Source organism: Syngnathus typhle, linkage group LG17 (genome assembly GCF_033458585.1).
Source record: "Syngnathus typhle isolate RoL2023-S1 ecotype Sweden linkage group LG17, RoL_Styp_1.0, whole genome shotgun sequence".
In the NCBI taxonomy this organism is placed as follows: domain Eukaryota; kingdom Metazoa; phylum Chordata; class Actinopteri; order Syngnathiformes; family Syngnathidae; genus Syngnathus; species Syngnathus typhle.
In genome coordinates, this window is record NC_083754.1 from 6,790,220 (window position 1) to 6,809,682 (window position 19,463).

The 19,463-nt window shown below is 46.3% G+C and overlaps 1 protein-coding gene across 3 annotated transcripts; it reads left to right on the top strand.

Annotated features, from left to right (window-relative positions):
- Positions 1-1,215: 1,215 nt before the first annotated feature.
- rhbdf1a (rhomboid 5 homolog 1a (Drosophila)) lies at positions 1,216-19,460 on the top strand. Of its 3 annotated transcripts, XM_061303772.1 has the most exons (19): positions 1,216-1,592; positions 13,555-13,700; positions 13,999-14,138; positions 14,325-14,432; positions 14,709-14,922; positions 15,126-15,332; positions 15,390-15,509; positions 15,570-15,733; positions 15,900-16,151; positions 16,228-16,339; positions 16,420-16,494; positions 16,643-16,804; positions 16,876-16,976; positions 17,047-17,110; positions 17,186-17,280; positions 17,357-17,432; positions 17,499-17,599; positions 18,024-18,177; positions 18,302-19,460. In XM_061303772.1, the coding sequence occupies exons 2-19, from the start codon at positions 13,584-13,586 to the stop codon at positions 18,719-18,721; spliced, it is 2,682 nt and encodes an 893-aa protein (XP_061159756.1). In that variant the 5' UTR covers positions 1,216-1,592; positions 13,555-13,583; the 3' UTR covers positions 18,722-19,460. The 3 variants fall into 3 exon arrangements, with proteins under 3 accessions (XP_061159756.1, XP_061159757.1, XP_061159758.1); XM_061303773.1 differs by lacking the exon at positions 14,325-14,432; XM_061303774.1 differs by lacking the exons at positions 1,216-1,592; positions 13,555-13,700 and having other exon boundaries at positions 14,002-14,432.
- The last annotated feature ends 3 nt before the right edge of the window (positions 19,461-19,463 follow it).

Here is a 19,463-nt window from a genome sequence, read left to right on the forward strand (position 1 = left end):
ATCTTTGAGACTTTCCCCCGGTAGCTCTTCATGCGGCTTAATGGAGACGCAGATAAGAAGACATTTCCAGGAAACGGAGCCTCTCATGCACTAAAAAACCTCAGCCGAGGACGACCGCTTTGCCCCCTTGTCAGCACGTCGGAAGCCTTCCGCTTCCCATCATCCATCTCCCATCCGCCGGAATATTCCCAGGTGGAGCCGAGCTGTCGCTCAAGATGTGATGGAATGCGCTGGTCTTTTCATTAAATGCAGCAGCAGATTGCTTCATCTCAATCTGAAGCTTCACTCACTATTACAAAACAGGAAAAAGTGACTGTGGGCTTTAGATAAAAAAAAAAAAAAGATGTGAAAAAGTGTCACCCATGAGGATAAACGAGGATGCTTCTATATTCTAAGCTACTAAATGTGAGCTAATGATTCCGCACATGGGAATCTCATCTGCGTGTGTGTGTTGTCTGATATCTTCATCCCTTTACATTTCCTGCTGCATGGAAGATGCATTGCCTTGAGCCCCCCCCTGTTAGCATTCAGAAACAGACTCCATGTAATTCTACAAACAAAAGTGAGGGTAATGCTTCCAAACACAGAATCAATAAATCTTCATAATGATGATGATTATTGCATCATATTTGTTCATAAATTTTGTATGAGCCTCAGAAAGCGGTTCTCCACACTTTGTAGTCGATCATTTATCATTGCGTATCATTATTTGTATGTTAGCATTTAGCATTCAGATAATGTGTATTTTTAGTATGAAAGCTCCTGTGAGCATTCTCACCATTAAAAGGATATTGAGGAAATACAGTCACGTGATGACGTCAGAGTGAATCAGCATTCACATAATAAATCAACCAACTCTCAGCATTTACGAATTTATCCATCACACAACCATTTCCTTATTTGCATCTCAAGATGCACATTGAAAAAAATTAAGATTATGAAGGAGTCAAATATGGTTTACATAAACAACCAGTGAGTTTTATTTTCACATTTTTTTCTTTCTTTCTTAGAGCAGCGTTGCGGTTAGTCACACGTCTCAGCAGGACGGAGGCCAGTTTCGGTGGCGTCCACTCCGGATGAGAACGTCGCTTAGTCACCGTTGCAGAGCACCGAGAAGGAGGAGATGAAGAGGGAGCGCCTCCCCGCTCACAAGCCGATTGGTCGCTACTCTTCGGCGGCCCCGCCTCTTCTCCCCGGACTGTCACCGAGTCCAGGGCGGGGCTCACACGCTCAAACCCGGCACAAGAAAAACTTGGGCCGGGTCGATGCATGGAGCAGTGTGGGAAGGCTGTGTCCGTCGGTGGGAAGCAGAGACGCGGAGGGCCCGGTTCCATCCTCCAGGGGCGCCGGTGCGATTGAGAAGCGTGGCCGGATTTGACAACCCGGCGCCGGCGAAGGATTTGTGGCGACGCCGGAGAAGGAAGGAAGGATCCTGGCGGTGCTGGTGGTTGGGTGGGGGTGAGCAACCGAGAAGAAGCGTTTATTTCCAGCTGGTAACTCGTCAGGATGATGTGACAAGACCCAAGGGAGAACGCGGAAATCGGATTTATTCCCCCGCCGCTGGAGATCACCCGAGCCGCCGGCTTTGAACGGTGAGTTGCGGCTGATTCCACCAGCATGGTGGTCACGCGTGTGGAAGAAGGTCGAGGGAAGAGAAGCGACCCTCCTCTTTTTCCTCCTCATCCAGCCTCATGATTTACGCAGTGTATTCAGTTTCCCAGTGGAAGTAGCAGGTTTCTTTTATTTTTCACCCCCATTGGAAAACTAAACGTGCTTTCATGAGTCACTCAGTTCACTTTTATAGGCTTGATTGTAACTTTAGAAGAAGAAAGAAATTGTTTTTTAGCAGCTGAGGTTGTGTAAAGGTACGAGGAATGCTGTTGAATAATCATCACGGGGTGAAGTCACGGCATCATCCTCGTCGTCCCCGTCCCACTACATCATCTCCTCCCTCCTCCTCCTCATCTTGATCCTTGAAGGTTTCCCAAGCCAACACATTTTACACGACAACAATTCCTCAACAAATAAAATAGATATGCAGGTAATTGTGTAACTCCTCCTATCGAATGAATCGTTATACTTATCGCTGGCATACAAAATTAACTAAATGATCATTTTTAGTGACTTTAGATCATTTCCTGTGGAGCACCTGGTGGGCCTAAAGCCAAGCAAAACAGCAGGCTGGCATGTGAGGGGAACACAACCATGTGCTTCCCATATTCTTGCTCGTTTGAACCTGAAAACTTTTATTCCTGCCCGATTGTTTGAATTATGCTTCAGGTGGGCCCTGACCCCCCCTCCCCTCTTGCCTACCCGCTGCGGTTTATTAGAAACTGCTGAGTTATTTTGGCAGACGTGACACAGGAGCACATGGGCTTGAAACCTTATCGCATGGAGGAAGGGGAGGGTGATCATAGCTGGGCATGATGTAACCGCACCGATAAAGCCGGGCACTCGCCTGGGCCACCGCGCTGGTATTGGGGTAGTTGGGGAGGGGGTCTTGTGTTGACTGTCTGGTATGTGGGAGTTTTTTTTTTTCAGGGGTTCTGCCCTGCAAGTCGTGCCCGCGTGATTCCTGGCATGCTGTCTGACTGTCTCGCCAAGTTCATCCAATAATTGTTTACAACACGTAGTACGGCATTGACAGGTTGGGTTCACTTGGGTACGGCGCACAATGTTGACATTGCTATCAGTTAAGGGCTTTGTTAATTTTTGCTACCTTGGAGGGTTTGCTGGAAATGTGACTCTACAGAGCCTCTGCAAAGTGATTTAGTTTAAGTCCAGCCACCTCAGCGACCCACATTGTGATAAGCGGCCTAATGGCTTCAAGATGACGATTCGTGGGAATAGTTTTGCTTTGGCGCTCGCTCTGATATGACACAGACGTCATTATTGAAAATAAGATTCCAGGAAAGACTCTCTTGAAGGTTGTGCTTCAAAACGGGTTGCGTGATTGCTCGTTCTGGATCAGAACTGTTACATGTGTGCAGCTAAAAATATACCAAGACCCCACCTCCTACCTCAACCCGCAAAATCACGACTTAAAGTGTCTATGAAAGTAATTGCCAGGCATAGTTCATTTCATATTTGTGACGTCACGATTGGTTAATGTGTGTGTGTGTAGAGGTCAGACATGTTAACCAACTTGTTCTGCCGCCTACTACTATGACTCCTGCGTCTCATTTCAGACAATTGGAATACTTGCTTTTATGCAATTGCTTATCATCTGCTCGCACTCTGACGGGATGTGCACGTCAGGTCCAATTGCCCAATTTTGATTTTCCATATCTAATATAAATCTCGAACATTACAAAGCATTTAGTTAGTGAATTATTTTGATTACGTAATGATGGATATGGCTGTTTACATCAGATATGCTTTCTCCTTCATTAAGATTGACAGTGGGTGGTTTTAAAATGTGTTTATTTGATTTGTGTAATGTGGCAATGGGTGTGTATACATCAGTGTTTCCAAACCTTTTTCTGGCCAAGGCACATATTTTACAGAAGAAAATTTCATGTCACACCACCAAACAAAAACATCCTCAGTGCTAACTTGACTGTTAAAACATAAAGTTATAGTCGCACGATTTGTATTTTACTTTGAAAAATTCCCGCTAGCTTAATGCTAACACATGATAACACACAAACTAGCGTCAGTGTTGCCATAGCTAAAATTGGGCCTTTTTTTTCTTGGGTGTTTTGTGGGGTTGGAACAGATTAATGGAACTTCCATTATTTCAGCAGGGGGAAGATAATTTGAGACGAAATTTGTTTTACATGAAGGGTATTCAGATCAAATTTCCAAACACATTTGAAAGAGGCCTGATTCTGATCCGAATTCAGTGTTTTTTTTTTTTCCCCCTTCACGCTGCACATTCCAATTGTGCCACTTGAAAGCCCAAAAAAAAAAAAAAAAAAAAAAAGTGTCGCTTGAACCACGCAGTGTCAATCCAGCTTTTGACAAAGTCGGGAACAAATAATAGTTGGAACAATGGCGTGTGACGAGTGCTTCTTCAAAAGGAATGTAAACAGATGCTTTTGCCTTGTCTTCGCTGCTTTTAATTAGACAGGAAGTCTTTTGCTTTCCGTTCGAAGCCGGCACACATTAGCATTGTACGGCTGCCGCTTGCTCTTCCTGGAAATGCATTTTGCTGGGGTGCAAGTGGGTTTGTGTGACTCACAAGCCGCGCCCATCACGGTCGATGTGATGTCGCTATTTTCAGGTTGACCACCTTCTTTACCTGCTGGCACTTTTGGAAGCCAATTTGACGCATTTGAAATCGGTTCCTAGGCATTTTAATAACATTCTTTTGCCGCATTCCCTCAAGGATCAATCTCTGTCGACAAGACATCAAAAAGTCAATCTTTTATAATATAGCACCCTCGTTAAGCTAACAGGCGACGTTTGCGGGGAACAAGACGTGTCATTAGGGTTGCTGGCTGCCGGGCTTTTTGGGTCGCGGCGTGCTGTCACGGTGTCTGGTGCCGTTTAACCTCGGGGCAGAGCTGCGTTTGGAAACTCGTGGGAATGCTTTGTGTATTTTCCCAGAAGCAGCGGCAACGATGACTCCTTGAACTTTGACTCCTGAGCGGAACTCTTTGAGGGCGTGTCTGTCGGCTGGAGATTAGCCAAGGATGTCTTACCTGACACCTTGGCACAGAAATATCCACGTAGGCCGCGTTACGAGCGGACATGCCACGCGTGGGTGGAATCCCTTTGACGCCGCGTCGAGTTACGAGATTCACACAAGCCTCCGTTACGCCGGAGTAACTTGAGGGTGAACTTGTAAACAAATCGGTGTGGTAAAGATGCTTCGCTATCACTTCTCGGGAAAGTTATGTAGGAGGAGGGCAAGTACTGTGCTATATATTAGCATCGGCCTAAATAAAATCATTAATAAAATAATTGATTCCACCACTCGATACCGTATTTTCCGCACTATAAGGTGCACCGGATTATAAGGTGCACCTTCAATGAATGGCCCATTTTAAAACGTCCATATATAAGTCCATATATTTGGACACGTCTGCAGTAATGGCTCAATATTGGTCCATATATAAGGCGCACCGGATTATAAGGCGCACTGTCGGCTTTTGAGAAATTTGGAGGTTTTTATAGTCCGGAAAATACGGTACTCTGACCCGATGGGTCATATTAGAAAGTCCAGACATAAATACTGGATCAAAATTGGGCGTTGTGTGACTTGAGCTAGCACGTGAAGCCGTCTAGCGCTACGCTAACGTCGTGTCTCCTTTGTTAATGGCGTCCATATGCGGCCCACGGGAGTTCCATGCAGACAGCTTCAACGGCCCCACCAGCATCGCATACCACGCGCCACACTCACTCCAACGGCCTTCCCAGAAACCAGGGTGTGTTTTGGCCTCTCGCCGCTTAAAACACAAGAGGCGAGCCACACGTTTGGAATACTGCGCTTTTTAAAAAAAAAAATTATATGAGCCGTCACTTCAATCCGTTGGAGCATGATGAATGTTTGTCAGTCAAGAGGCGGTGAGGTGGCGCCCGGCCAGACGCTGCCGGCGGATTTTAACAAGCACCTGAACCCGGAATCCAACTTTCCCTTTCCCTCCATCACATGCTGCCAGTTTTTTTTTCTTTTTTTCAGTTCTCCTTTTCGCACGCTGACAAAGGGGGTGGAAAATGATGTCAAGTCTCTGTTTTTACGCTGCCCGCCACAGTCACAAAGGCGTCGCTCTGAATTTGTGGCGAAAATAAACAAAAGTTGTAGTTGTCCTCCCACTTGGAGAGAGTAGAAAAGTCTTTTTGTTTGCCTCTTTCCTCTCTGCTTCGCTGACGTCATCTTTCCTGACTGCTTGGTGCCCCCGCCGTACGACAATAATTGCCCGGCTGCCCACTGAGTCTCTCTTTGCGAGGCCCTCGTCCTTCTTGCATTCCGCAAAGTGACATGCTCGGGTCTTCCTGTGCCTTCCTCCTGGATTTTTCCACACTCTTCTATCTCCCAGTCCAGCTGTCACTCCTCCTCCCCCTCCATCCTTCCTTTGTGCTTGAACTCGCTGGACTTCATCTTGATGGCACCGCCAAGTCTGAATGTCAAAGTGTATTTCAAAAAAAAAAAAAAATGTTTGACCACTTTTTTCAGACATTACATCTTGAGTACCACTGATACTAACTACTACCACTAGTGTTTATCAATTAATGTAATGTCAAACAATGTGTAATTGTAAAAGTAAATATATCAGAAAAATAAAAAAATGGCAAAATAACATATAGCAAATTCGTATTTATCCCGTCATGATGTGATTTTTCACGAGCATCTGCTCATTACATCATTCATAGAACCATCCCCGCCTCCCTGTTTGAATCTTCCTCCCGAAACATTACATCACAAATATTCCTTATATTTAATGACATTACCCTTGTTTCAACACACTACATCAGCACGCAAACATGATTCCTCCCTTCAAAAGTCATGTTGATGCCGAACCCTCTTTAATAAAACCGCCCCCGCTTTTGCGTAGCAGATTCAAAGAATCACAGTGCATAAATCACATGACCTGATTGTTGCAAACAAGAAAGGGAAACCTGAAGATAAGACTCTGCAGCTATTGCCTCTTATTTAAAACAGACACACTAAGCGTAAGTAATCTCAGTCAAGTTCGTCTTTCCAGCAACTAATCGGACTCACATGTGACTTCGGATATGTGCTTTCTTTCCACGTAATTGTTATGCACTTGATTAGGTGTGTGTCTACGTGTCCTTGTATTGAGCATTAATAGAGTCAGTCTTTGTGTTGCCTAGGCTGCAAATCCCTCAAGGAGATGGTTTTAGTGTTCTTGTATACTATAAAATGGGTTTTTGGTGAATCAAATTGAATCAGTGAATGTGACTTTGTAAAGCTGGCTGAACTGGCCATGCGTCATAAAGGGCAAATACCCGGTGGGCCGGCTTCTTTTGGGGCTGACGACAAACTGATTGATTGACTGGCACTCATTGACGGGCACGCCCGAGCAAGCTGTCATATTAAATCCGATTTGTCCTCCGTTGTCCTCCTTCCTCTTCTCCAACGAGGCAAAATTCCCCTTTGCTAGCGGTCACACGACGGGACGGGATGCCTGCACGTCGTTTCCGCGCTCGTGTGGACCGGACGTGTTGAACGCATCCCGTTGTGTGTGTGTGTTTATATGTGTGTTTCCTTCCAACCCAAACTACCTTTGCTTCCTTCCCTCCCAGTAACTCGAGCTCTCCGTGCTGGTGGTCCTTTTGTGGAGCTTCAAGTGATTTTGACACAAAATTCAACCGCAATCATCTTGGTTTATACTCACAAATAAAACAGTTACACCCAGTGGGAATTTGCTTGCTGCACCAATTCCATTCATTGGGAAAAAAGAAGCTTGCTCCTGATTTTGAGCCCCCCCCCCACCCCCCTCCCCAATTAGACAGCACAATAAGCGTTGTTGAACATCAGGCGGCACAATGCGGGCTTTTGTGGCCTTGATTCATGCTGATATCATGCTGGAAACTATTTGGACGGCCATCACATGATGTTTCTCCGCTTACTCGCGTTAAGGAGAGAATGTCAAACTTCCTCCAGACAATCAATGGCTTGTTTCAGGGGGCAATTTAAGGTGCGGGTGGGAGCTGCAGAAAGTACTCATTTTGTCTGAGTTATGACTTTTAGCACGGCTGTGCGGCGGCGTTTTATCAGGAGAGTTTCACGATAGGTCAGCGCTGTACTTCACTGCCAGAATTTCTTTTTCGCATCGGCCATAGGGGAGAAATTCACTCAGCAAACCTTGTCACAGCGCCTCGTGTGATAGTACATTTCTTGCATGTCAGTTGAGATTTTGCTGAATTAATCTGGAATTCCTCTCAGCGAGCAGCCTAACATACTTTGTGACTGTTGTAGTGTTGTTCCATGTTTACCTTTTGATATGCTAGCATAGCCTCTGATTATGAGTCAAATTCAATTACCGTTTTTTTCCATGTATAATGCGCCCCCATGTATAATACGCACCCTAAAAATGGCATGTTGATGCTGGAAAAAAGCCTGTACCCATGTATAATACGCACCCAAATTTTGACTCCTACTTAAGTCCGTAAACGTAAAATTATTTCAAAAAAAAGATCATCTTTGGGAACAACCGGATGTTATTCTGCCGGTCAGTATCACTGCGCATGCGCTAGCAAACTCGATAGAAATGTTTCGGATTTGTGTTTGGTACATTGTGACAGCAAACGAGCAGGTGATCGAGCAAGCGTCTGATACGTGTTCGTATGGAGCGTGTTTGAAGTGAACAGCAGAGAAGAAAGCGCATCTGTAATGGCGGCCTCCGAATGGTATCCGGAAAGAAAAAAAAATGTACCCATGTATAATGCGCACCCCAGATTTTAGGACAATAAATTAGTTAAATTTTGCGCATTATACATGGAAAAACACGGTAATCCAGATTATTCTATATATTTTTTTTAACATTTGTCACTACATTGACTGCTACTTTGAAATCTCTGCCACAGTGATCTGTTCACTTCTGAGTTGAGGTCAGTTCTCGGTGAGTGTCACAGTCCTGTTGAATTTCATGAATCACCCTGAACATTCGGCCCCAGGCGGCCTTCAGCCTTTTCTCCGCAGTGTGCTTGTCGCGCTTAAACTCTCTCTAACCGGTTGGTCGCGCAGCTAGTAAACGCAGGTGTACATCCAGCCGTTGTAAGATAAGCTTCGTCGCAAACAAAAGCGCTTTCAGCTTCCTCAGATGCAGTCGGCGGGTCAGATTAGCTGCTTATCGGAGGCTCGACTTCACAAAGCAGCCGTTTGAGAGCGCCGGGACGATTTAACAGCGTGTCCCAGGGTGTTGCAACTTTCAAAGCTGTCGTCGTCTGCTTCCTCGAGATTGCAGAAACGAACCAGGCTCGCCGTCACTTGAGACATGACACAGATTGACTTAGCGAATCTTGGTTTTTAGCTAACATGGCGATAAACAGAAATTTACAAGATTTCATGTATATATATATATATAGTCGCACAATTGTTTTCACCTAGCAGCACTCCAAACAAAAGTAAGATTATAAGACGGTCTGCACAGTGAGTAAATAATTAACCGTTGGGGTTTAAATATTTCAAAGCATTGAGTCAGCTTTGCGTGTAATAATGTGTCACCAAAGCTCACGCTGATATTTTATTTCCTGTGTCAGGATATTGATGGTGCCTCCTACTAAAATACTGTAATCTAAAATTTGCTAGCTTCTCTCAGCTGCTATTGTTGATATTGAGAGTGGCTCGGTAGGCAAAATGTCAGACACAATCAGGTTTAAGCGGCACAACGGGCCTTTTGCTTGTTTTTCTTGCGAGCCTTTTTTTGTAACGTCGCACCAAGCCAGCACATTTGAAATTCATGGCTATAAATATACCGCATGCCGAAGGCCCGCTTTGAGGATGCCATTTATACTTTTAGGAGCTATTCATATCTCTGGCGCACCACACTGTCATTTGGTAAACACTGTTATGAGCGTGAGGCCGTCTGGGAAGAGTAGCTACTCTATCCTTAGTCTGAGGGTCAAAGGGCGTTTAGGCTAACCAAGGGCTAATCTGTGGAAAAACAGGTAAAACAAAAGTACGGCGTACACGCCAGACGTCTTGGCTGGGCTGCGCTCGCCCGCCCGCCATTCCCGGGCGTTTAGCCTCTCTGCTCGCCGCGACACTTGATCTCAGGGTCAGCTGTGTAGGATATTTCTGCTGCGTGTGTGTTTTAATGTCGTAAAAGCCTGGATGGCCGTGACAGCCTGTCGCATAGCACCCTTCACGATGACAGCAGCTCCACTGGAACGTCCTGAGAAATGACAAAAATAAATGAAAAATGACAGTCTCAGAGTTGCACTTATTTCAAGAAGACATACGTTTCTTATTTTAAAAAACAAAATAATTGTGAGGCGCCATCTTGTTAGAAAGAAATCAGGTTCAGTCATTTTTTTATCTATTGAGCTATGTCTAGCTAGCTAGTTTACGTAGTTTAAGTCATTTAGCAATTGTCTACCTCGTGTGTTAAAAAAGTTTTTTCCCCAAATAAAAAGGTCCTTTATATAGTATCTATTCAGTTCCAAGTGGGTGAGTGTGAGGGGGGGGGGGGGAAACCAGTTTTAATTGTGTCATTTCCTTGTATTGTTCTCGGTATCAAGGCCCGATTCCGAAATGACGAAAGACTAAACAATAGCCGCTCTTGTAGTAATTGACCAAGGCGGCAGCCTCCCTGTTCCAGTTTAAGGTCAGACGTGCTTATTATTTACAAGTTGACGTATGATGTTTGGCTAAAATGTTGCGCGAGAATAGTGTGCTGCATGACAAGACATTACAAGCAGATACGCAGTGGCCCCAGACCAGATGGCGTTCATGCAGTGATCCGGACTCATCACATTAGTGAGGTCGTACATCAGAGGAACCACTTCCTGCTTCTGACTGTCCACAGTTTCCTGCTTCTGACTGTCCACAGTTTCCTCCATTATTTATTTTTTTAATTAGGGCCTTGAAGTTGGTTGTACCCTTGACCAAACTCAAGGTTGTTTGAAGAGCTCCACCTGTGATAGACAACCGTGTTTTTATACGCCTGACTGGAGCACAATTTCTTTGAAACGATTCCATGGACGTAACAATAACAATAGCTCAAGTCCAGCCGATTTGTTCTGCCTGTCAGCTTTTGTCATCGGGTCCCGTCCAACGTGCGTGCACCTGGCAAGATGTCAGCTGTGTGTTTTGTCTGCGCTCTCCTCCTGCCTAATGGATGCTGCATTTAAAAAAAGTCACGCAAGACTGCCTCCACTATCCTGATTGAGGTAGAAGTGTGTGTTTTTTGGGAGCGAGGCCTCACCAAGACATTTGAAAGCGTGTCCACGTGAAGTCAAAACAAACCCTGATGAAATCACGGCGCTGTAAAGAATGCGGCGGGGAACGCAAACACGCCGCCTATCAGTCGGATAAAACGCACTTCGCCTTGAAAGTGAGATTACGACCCAAGCGGGACATTCGAGTGAAATCGTGGGGAAAAACACCAAGGCGCTCTTAAGAATTTTTCTACTGCGTGAATGTGACCGTGACTGATAGTGCGGCCTCGCTGATGAAAGAGGCTAATCCTCCAGTTGGTGCTAGGTGCCAAACTCATGTTCATCTGTGACTTTCCTCCACGGCAAGGACATGGCTGCTGCTGGAGGGAATGGTAGCCTTGAGGCCTACTCATTTCAATTTGAGCCATTTAAGTTGTCTTACATGAAGTGCACATAAAGAACCGCAAATGGCAGTTCGTCTTGGCAGAGTGGAATACTGGAAGCAGAATGCGGGAGGGGATTAGGGGAAGAAGCCCTCAAACAGTAGCAGAAGAACATGTGCAGAACATAAAAAAAAAAGCAACCTGGTTTACCAGGAGGCAACATCGATCATTTGAGCAACCCAACTTGTTTATCAGGGAGGAAAAACATTGACTTGCGTCTGTGCAACCCTTTTAGCTCGGCTCTGATCTGATCTGCGCAATGAGAGAGTGCCGCTGTTAGCGCAAATGAAATAAAATTAAATGGCAGGCTGACTATGGCGTCATAGCACTGAGACTTTGAGGCGAGAGCGCCGTTAATAAGATGACAGCAGGGATGAAGCCATTCAGGAGTAGATACAGTGAAAGAATCAGCTTTTGCGACTTTGTAAAGTAATATAAGATGTTAGCCGTGCTTTTTAGCGAGCGAGCTAACCACCTTGGTTGCAAGTCATATCTTAGCACAGGGGTGTCAAACTAATTATTTTAGCGGGCCGCATTGTAGTCATAGCTTCTTTCGGAGGGCCATTATGACTGTCAACCCAAATAAATGTATGAGCACCTCATATTATATACAGTAAAAGCAACAAAACAAACTGACAAATAACTCGTTTTCAAATCAGACGAGTAGAAACTGGTCAAATATTTAAAAAAAAGATTTTATTAAAAGTGAAGACAATCTGCAATTCAAGTAATGACACGAATTTGATGCAAAATGTTGTCTTCGCGGGCCACATAAAATAATGTGGCGCGCCGTATCTGGCCCCCGGGCCTTGAGTTTGACACCGGTGTCTTAGCATTAGCTTGAATTGTTCGAAAAGTGATATCTTGAGTGAACATGGTCCACTGGCCATATTTTAATCACTTTTTGATCATTGAATATCTCTGAAAAATTATTTGTAGTCTTCCATGATTTACAAAGTTGAAAATGAGTTCCTCGCCTTTGTTCATCACTCTGGCAGTTGGCAACCAGTTTACAACGCACATCAACTGCAGCTGCTAATGTAATCTTAGCCGCTAATGTAGGAGGGAGGAATGTACTACTGCACTCTTTTTTTTCTGCCTTGGCTAATTTAACAATAGCTTTAATAGTGGTTGCGGTTTGAAGCGGGTGTACTGTTCTGCATAACATCATGTTATGCAACCAAACTAATAAACAGTTGACTAAATACGCCTCCTTCGATCCAAATCGAGCATTGTTCTTTCCTATTAGCTCATGTTAGTGTACCTAATGAAGTGGGCTAAACCCATGAGAAGTCTTTGTGGTTTTTCACTTCCGTTGCTATGCGACGTCAAGCCAATCGTTACTTGGTCGAAAGCAGAAGTCGGAATGGCTGTGGAAGGGCAGATGTGGTCCACAGCAGGGACTCGTACTGGAGAGCACAGCATGGGGCAAGTGAGGACATGATTTAGCCTTACTGCAATGACATCATCTGTATCCACCCTAACAGTTTCTATAGTGCTTGCAAGCGCTGTAATAAATCGACACTTTTTTCCCCATGTGTGTTTTGGAGTGGGTACCCACCCACCACCACCACCACCACCCCCTTTGTAAAATAAGCTTTACTAGTTGACCAGTAATTGCCAGAAATTCCTGCCCCTCTGATAATGTTGCTAGCCTGTGATTTAAGATGTTACCACAAAAATATGTCAGGAAAAGCCAACTAGAACAGCTGAACTTTACTGGGGTTAATCTGGAGCATTTAAAATGATAGCAGCTGCGTGCTGACTTCCATTTAATCATTTTAAATGTAATTGGTTATTTATGAACACGGACACATCCCCTGTTATGAGGGTGTGCACACTTGTGCAAACACATAAACTCAGTTCTTGTCTACGATGAACAGATTTAGATGACGGGAAGTGAAAGATGCAGTAAAATGGCCTGACTGTGAGGCGATGAGTTTTTATTGCGCGGCCTGTCGACAGGGAAGTAACCACTCACTTGTTAGACTTTGGAGAATGTCCAACACTTAGTTCAGCGTAGAAGCTGTTTCAAAAAGTGCTGTTTTTCTTCTATTTCCGCTTCCTGTGGGTGGAATGGAATTTACTTCTTCCCAAAAAGATTCCCATGAACTAAATTTAGGTACTGACACGCAATGTTCTGGCAGAAGCTCCTCCGAGTTCCCGTGCTGCTAAATTCATCCATAGTATTAACAGCGCCCTCTAGTGGAGTTAATTCATACTGCGAGTTCCATCCTCGGTCCTCCTTGAGTTTTGATGCTTGCGATGACACATTACATAATGTTGTTCTCCTCTCACTTTCTTTTTTATGCGCGTGTAGCTGGCAGGTCTGTGGTGAGGACACACAAGATGGCAGAAGCGCGGCGGGAGAGCACCAGTAGTCTGCAGAGGAAGAAGCCTCCATGGCTGCGATTAGACATTCCCACAGCTCAGATGTCGCTGGACGAGCCGCCCACTTTTGTTCAGGTGACCCATTCATGACGATCATGACCCTGTTACAAACATATTTAAATAGCCTTACAATGGACAATCTTATTAAAATAATATATCATAGCTGTCATAATTATTATTAAATACTGACACTAATAACTGACTCTTATTATATTGTGAATTATTACATTATTGAGTGTGTGGTGAAATATATTTGATCGTTATTATGTTTATTATTTAGCATTATTTGTTGTTCAAATATGATAAAATGAGCTCATTTGTAAAGAACACTAACAATCAAGTGCGAGCTGAAGTTTGTTGTTTCATTTTGCAGCCGGTAAAGAGGCAAGGTTTCCTACGCAGCATCAGCATGCCAGTGGAGACGTCTCACCTCCAGTCGCCGCCCCGAGACTTCTTTGACAGCCGGCGGCCGGTCCTGCAACGCCAGTCGTCCATCACGCAGACCATCAAGAGGTGAAGCCCGTGAGGCTTGACTTGCATAACAACAACCTTTTACCTTTTCCTGTCTTTCCCACTTTAACCGTCTGCTTGGCCCGCCGCTCGATGACTCCATCGCTGCACTCTTGCTTCTCACTTCCTGTTCTTCTCTTTGTTTCCTTCTTCTGTGTCCCTCTGTGCCTTCCTCCTGCCCGGCGACAGCAGCAGGAGGGTTCACTTTGAGCGGATTAACACGGTGCCCGTTAAGGGCCAGCGGGCTGCCCGTCGCAGCGCCAGGAAGCACCACTCGCTCTCCAGAACCCTGCTCAGGTATGCAGGGAAGCCCCCCCACACACACACACAAGTCCGAGAGCACGTGGTGCTGGATGTGCTGGTTTGGTTTTAGCATTCACCGCACATTGGGGTCCATATTTGTTCGCGTGTGTGTCTGTGTCTCCATGACACGCTATTCTTGTTTCCACTCACAAACACGCCCAGACATGTTCCTTCACGCTTGAAGGTGTCATCTTGTCATGTTCTTATCTTATCACGAGCACCATAATTGTACTTCCCTTGATCTGAACGCCGACTGCTTGTTGGCGGCAGGGGCACGGCCGACTGGTTCGGGGTGAGCAAGGATGGTGACGCCACGCAGAAATGGCAACGCAAGAGCCTCCGCCACTGCAGCCTGCGGTACGGGAAGCTCAAGCCACAGGTGATCCGCGAGATGGACCTGCCCAGCCAGGACAACATCTCGTTAGCCAGCACCGAGACGCCGCCGCCGCTCTATGTGCCCTCCTCCTCGCATGGCATGCAGAAGGTAAAAAAAACTGCCAACTGCCCGTCAATGATTTAAAGTATCTTTTAAAACAGGCAAACAATTGCCTCAAGAAAGACCCCCCTAGCTTCATGCTAACAGTTAGCTATATTGTGATGTGTAATCTTGTCATGACAGGACTCAATGGTATAAAAGGTTTTCCATCCACCACACACTGAATATTTGAGAACTGATTCTCGCTCCAGATCGTCGACCCGCTGGCTCGCGGTCGGGCCTTCCGCATGGTGGAGGAGGTGGACGGCTACAGCGTACCGCAGACCCCCATCACACCCGGGGCAGCATCGCTCTGCTCCTTCACTAGCTCCCGCTCGGGCCTCAACAGGATACCCCGCCGACGCAAGAGGGAGTCGGTGGCCAAGATGAGCTTCAGGGCGGCGGCGGCTCTCGTCAAGGTGAGCTGGCGTTTTGGACTTGATTAGGAACACCATCTCAAAAATTGTTTGTATCAGGGGCGCTCCATACGGGACAGCACTCTGCGACGGACACAAAGACGCAGCTTTACTCCTGCCAGTTTCATGGAGGAAGACATGGACTTTCTTGATGAGCTGGACACGTCCTTCTTTGCCCGAGTGAGTCCGTTAAAAAAGAACGTCCCCTGTATATTTGCACTAATTCTTTTCTTTGGTCAGGATGTCCTGATGCACGACGAGCTGTCCACGTACGCGGACGAGGTGTTTGAGTCGCCGTCGGAGGCGGCGATGAAAGAGGCGGAGCATAGCGACAAGAAGGATGAGATGGAGCTGACGGGAAGCGCGCTCGATAAGACGGCACTGGAGAGGAGTCACCTGATGCTGTGAGTTACCGCCTGTAGATGGCGCTATAGCAATACTGTATTGACCACTGTGCTTTATTCATTGTCTACTGTAAATATAAACTGTATAGTTAACTCCAGTTAATTTAGAAGCTTATTAATATTCATTTATAAATTATTTTGATTTATTTCGGGGGTTTTTGCGCAGACCTTTAGAGCGCGGGTGGCGCAAAGCCAAAGAGGGCGCGCCGGGTCCGCCCAAGGTGCCCTTGCGTCAGGAGGTGGTGAGCGTCAACGGGCAGCGGCGCGGCCAGCGAATCGCCGTGCCGGTCAAGAAGCTTTTTGCCCGCGAGAAGAGGCCGTACGGGCTGGGCATGGTGGGCAAGCTGACCAACCGCGCGTACCGTAAGCGCATCGACAGCTACGTCAAGAGGCAGATCGAGGATATGGACGACCACAGGTGCTCATTAGATCTTCGATTAGATAGATTAGATGTTGTTAAGAATTTTTTTCCCCCTTATCTCGTCCGCCTGCAGGCCCTTTTTTACATACTGGATCACCTTTGTACACATGCTCATCACCATCCTGGCTGTATGCATCTACGGCATTGCACCGGTGGGCTTCTCCCAGCACGAGACGGTTGATTCTGTGAGTGGACGCTTCATGTTAGACTTCTTCATGATGATAGCGGCATGTGTGACGCTCTGGTCTCATTTGCGCGTGCGCAGGTTTTAAGAAACAAAGGCGTGTACGAAAATGTCAAGTTTGTACAGCAGGAGAACTTCTGGATCGGGCCGAGCTCGGTGAGCACACACACACACACATCGCTTTTTAGCTGACAAGCACTGGCAGAGGTAGAAGGGGGGTCACAGGGGGACTACCCCAAAAAAAAAAAAAGCCCACCTGATGATTGACTTTTGGGTATTTTCCAATTTATATCGTTGCCTACAGGAGGCGCTGATCCACTTGGGGGCCAAATACTCTCCATGCATGCGGCAGGACAAGCAAGTGCATGAGTTCATCAGGGAAAAACGAGACATCGAACGCAACTCGGCGTGCTGCGTTCGAAACGATCGCTCCGGCTGTGTCCAGACCTCAGAAGAGCAGTGCTCGGTCTGTAGCCGGATCGTTTGTGTTCTACATAGTAACCCGTGAGCGATTCTGACTCTGTTTTTTTTTTTCAGAGCACTTTGGCTGTGTGGGTGAAGTGGCCCCAGCATCCCAGCAAACATCAGCTCAACGGGAAAGACAGACAATACGGCTCCGTCTGCCACCAGGACCCGAGGTACAGATCTCCAAGCGCATTTGTTCATGGTCAAGATCCCGCAGGCTACTAACGGCACGTATCCTGCCAGGATCTGTCTGGAGCCCGCCTCGGTCGCGCCGCACGAGTGGCCTGATGACATCACCAAGTGGCCAGTGAGTGGAAATGCCGTAACAAAGATTCTCTGGATTTTTGAATAAGAAATCAGTCAAACGTGCGTTGGTTGTTAGATTTGCACCAGGTACAACACAGGGAACCACACCAACCTGCCTCACATCGACTGCACCATCACGGGCCGACCCTGCTGCATCGGAACCAAAGGAAGGTGAGGGGAATTTTTTTTTTTTTTTTTTTAAATAAAATTCATTTATCGGCTCTGACGTGACCTTTTCTTGTCCAAGGTGTGAAATCACATCCCGGGAATATTGTGACTTCATGAACGGCTTCTTTCATGAGGAAGCCACTCTCTGCTCACAAGTAAGCGCCGTATGGCCTTTTTATTTTTTGTAGGCCGGATTTCAATCTTAGTGCTCCATCTTGCAGGTGCATTGCATGGATGATGTATGTGGACTGCTGCCTTTCCTCAACCCTGAGATCCCGGATCAGTTTTACAGACTCTGGCTCTCGCTCTTCCTGCACGCAGGGTGAGTCTGTGGGCAATTTATCTGCGCTCTGCATTGTTTAGAATTGGCAATAGAGGTCAGCAGAACATTCCTTTGGTCGAAATGAAGCTCCTCAACTCACTCAAACGTAGCACCGTTTTTTTTTAGTTGTTCCATCAAACGGCTTCAGTGTTCAGGTGTACCTAATATTGTGGGTGGCGAGTTTGGATAACTGCCAGCCGAGTGGGCGCAGTCCATTCAAAGGAATGCATTAATTTAAAAGGAGCTTTAATTCGTCTTTATGCTTTTGGGTGTCGTGGCTAATTAAGGAAATTGCCCCCGTGAAGCTTTACTGGCACTGAATCACATTGGCTTAATAGGATTATCTTCCTCGGCACGTGCCAAGGCGACATTGTACCATGTAGCGCTCAAAGTCACGCGGCCTCCTCCGGTGCCGTCCTGCCAGGATCCTTCACTGCATGGTGTCGGTGGCATTCCAGATGACCATCCTGAGAGACCTGGAGAAGCTGGCGGGATGGCTGCGTATCTCCATCATTTACATTGTCAGCGGCATCACCGGCAACCTGGCGTCGGCCATCTTCCTGCCGTACAGAGCCGAGGTGAACCAGAAATGACTTTTAGGTCCCAGTTTGGGTTTTTTGAAAAAAGTCTGGTAAAGTAGCAATCAATTCTGATTGAGCCAATGCAAATAAATTGGCGTGACACGAGATTTGCCTCGCTCAGGTGGGACCGGCGGGCTCCCAGTTCGGCATCCTGGCCTGCTTGTTTGTGGAACTGTTCCAGAGCTGGCAGATCCTGGCGCAGCCTTGGGTGGCCTTCACCAAGTTGCTGTGCGTGGTGCTCTTCCTGTTCGCCTTCGGCCTGCTGCCGTGGATCGACAACTTTGCGCACTTCAGCGGCTTCGTTTCAGGCTTCTTCCTGTCCTTCGCCTTTCTGCCCTACATCAGCTTCGGCCGCATGGACCTGTACCGCAAACGCTGCCAGATCATCGTCTTCCTTCTGGTCTTTGTGGGCCTCTTTTCGGGCTTGGCCGTCCTCTTCTACGTCTACCCCATCAAGTGCGAATGGTGCGAGCTGCTGACTTGCATCCCCTTCACGGACAAATTTTGCGAGAAGTACGACCTCAACGCGCACCTCCACTGACACCCCCCCCTACCTTCCCAATCGGGTCACAACGGGACGTTTTGAAACCACTTGAACTCCACGGCGAGATGCTTTTCTACTCGAGTAAATATACGAGCAACGTGTCACATTGTGTAATCAACCCCCCCCCCATGCACTCATTATGAGGCTCAGCACTTCACCCGGGGTCTGAAGGACTGAAGCCACTGCTGGTACACAAGAGAGAAAGAGCCAATTGTCATTTATGTTTCACTCAACATAAAGATTTTTAACAGGAGGAGGATCAGGACCACATGTGGGGGAAAAAAAAAAATCATACCACCACAATAACACCAAAATCTGTTTTCCCCTTAATCCCAACTGAAAACAGGTTCTGACTCCTATAATTCCAATTGTGGTCATTTTCATCTATTTCTATTTATAGGTTTTCCACACTTGGTCCTCATCCTTTTCCACCAAATTCATTCAGGCAAGCTCAAAAAAGAAGCAGCAGGGACAACCGCAAGAAATAGAAATCCAATATCAAAACCTTTGGTGCCTTGTTGAAAATAGAAATGTACCAACTACTACTGCCATATTTGTTTTTGTTACATTATGCTGAGCACTCAAATGTTTTCCTTTTCCTCATATTTTGTGTTTTATTGCTTCTCCAGAAGTGATGCTTATCTTGGAAACGGTAGCGTTTTAGCTGCCTGTCTACTCACATGTAACTGAAAACAACAGTAAAAAAAAGAGAAGAAAAAAAATTACAAAATAATAAGCT

What these genes read in the sequence shown, in the direction of transcription:
- rhbdf1a (XM_061303772.1), top strand. Translation starts at nt 13,584, where the DNA reads ATGGCAGAAGCGCGGCGGGAGAGCACCAGTAGTCTGCAGAGGAAGAAG. An exon ending in GAGAGGAGTCACCTGATGCT is followed by an intron (nt 15,734 to 15,899) that starts GTGAGTTACCGC and finishes GTTTTTGCGCAG; the next exon opens with ACCTTTAGAGCGCGGGTGGC. An exon ending in GTCTGCCACCAGGACCCGAG is followed by an intron (nt 16,977 to 17,046) that starts GTACAGATCTCC and finishes GTATCCTGCCAG; the next exon opens with GATCTGTCTGGAGCCCGCCT.